At 39.4% G+C, this 629-nt stretch overlaps 1 protein-coding gene across 1 annotated transcript; it reads left to right on the forward strand.

The window, feature by feature from the left end:
- The first annotated feature begins 174 nt into the window (after positions 1-174).
- Positions 175-582, forward strand: LOC107264814. The gene has a single exon (XM_025082026.1). It carries the CDS (start codon positions 175-177, stop codon positions 580-582), a length of 408 nt encoding a protein of 135 aa, XP_024937794.1.
- Positions 583-629: the final 47 nt, after the last annotated feature.

Consider the following 629-nt stretch of genomic DNA (forward strand, 5'->3'; position numbering starts at 1 on the left):
GGTCGTACCAGGAAGAATGACCCTCTTGTCGTCATTCCAGCTCAGTGCTGTTTTTCTCTGATCAACGGTATAAACTTTATGTTTTGTACTTTGAATTAAATTTTGACATTTCATTAAATTTTGATGATGCAAAAGACATTGAATATAATCATTAAAGGTAATTGTTTTCAATATATGAAACCGACGGATGTGACTGCTCGTAACGAGAAGGATCTACTACTACAAGTGTACAAGAAATTCAAAGTCAAGACCACACTTAAACCACCAAACTTTAAAGTCGGCGACAGAGTACGAATCAGCAAATTTAAACACATCTTCGAGAAGAGCTACACACCCAATTGGACAACCGAAATTTTCACCGTAAGTCGAGTGAAGAATACCGATCCGGTGACGTACAATCTCAAGGACTACCAGGATCACACCATCGAAGGCGGCTTCTACGAGCATGAACTTACCAGCGTCAAGTATTCCGACATATATCTTGTGGAGAAGATACTGAGGAAACGTGGAAACAAGCTATTTGTGAAATGGTTAGGGTTCGATCGTTCGCACAATAGTTGGATCGGTAAGTCGGATTTGTAGGCTTCACCGAGATGGGACAATGTATGGAAATGGATAATTTTTTTTTT

This window comes from Cephus cinctus, unplaced genomic scaffold (assembly GCF_000341935.2).
Source record: "Cephus cinctus unplaced genomic scaffold, Ccin1 Ccin1_scaffold0193, whole genome shotgun sequence".
In the NCBI taxonomy this organism is placed as follows: Eukaryota; Metazoa; Arthropoda; class Insecta; order Hymenoptera; family Cephidae; genus Cephus; species Cephus cinctus.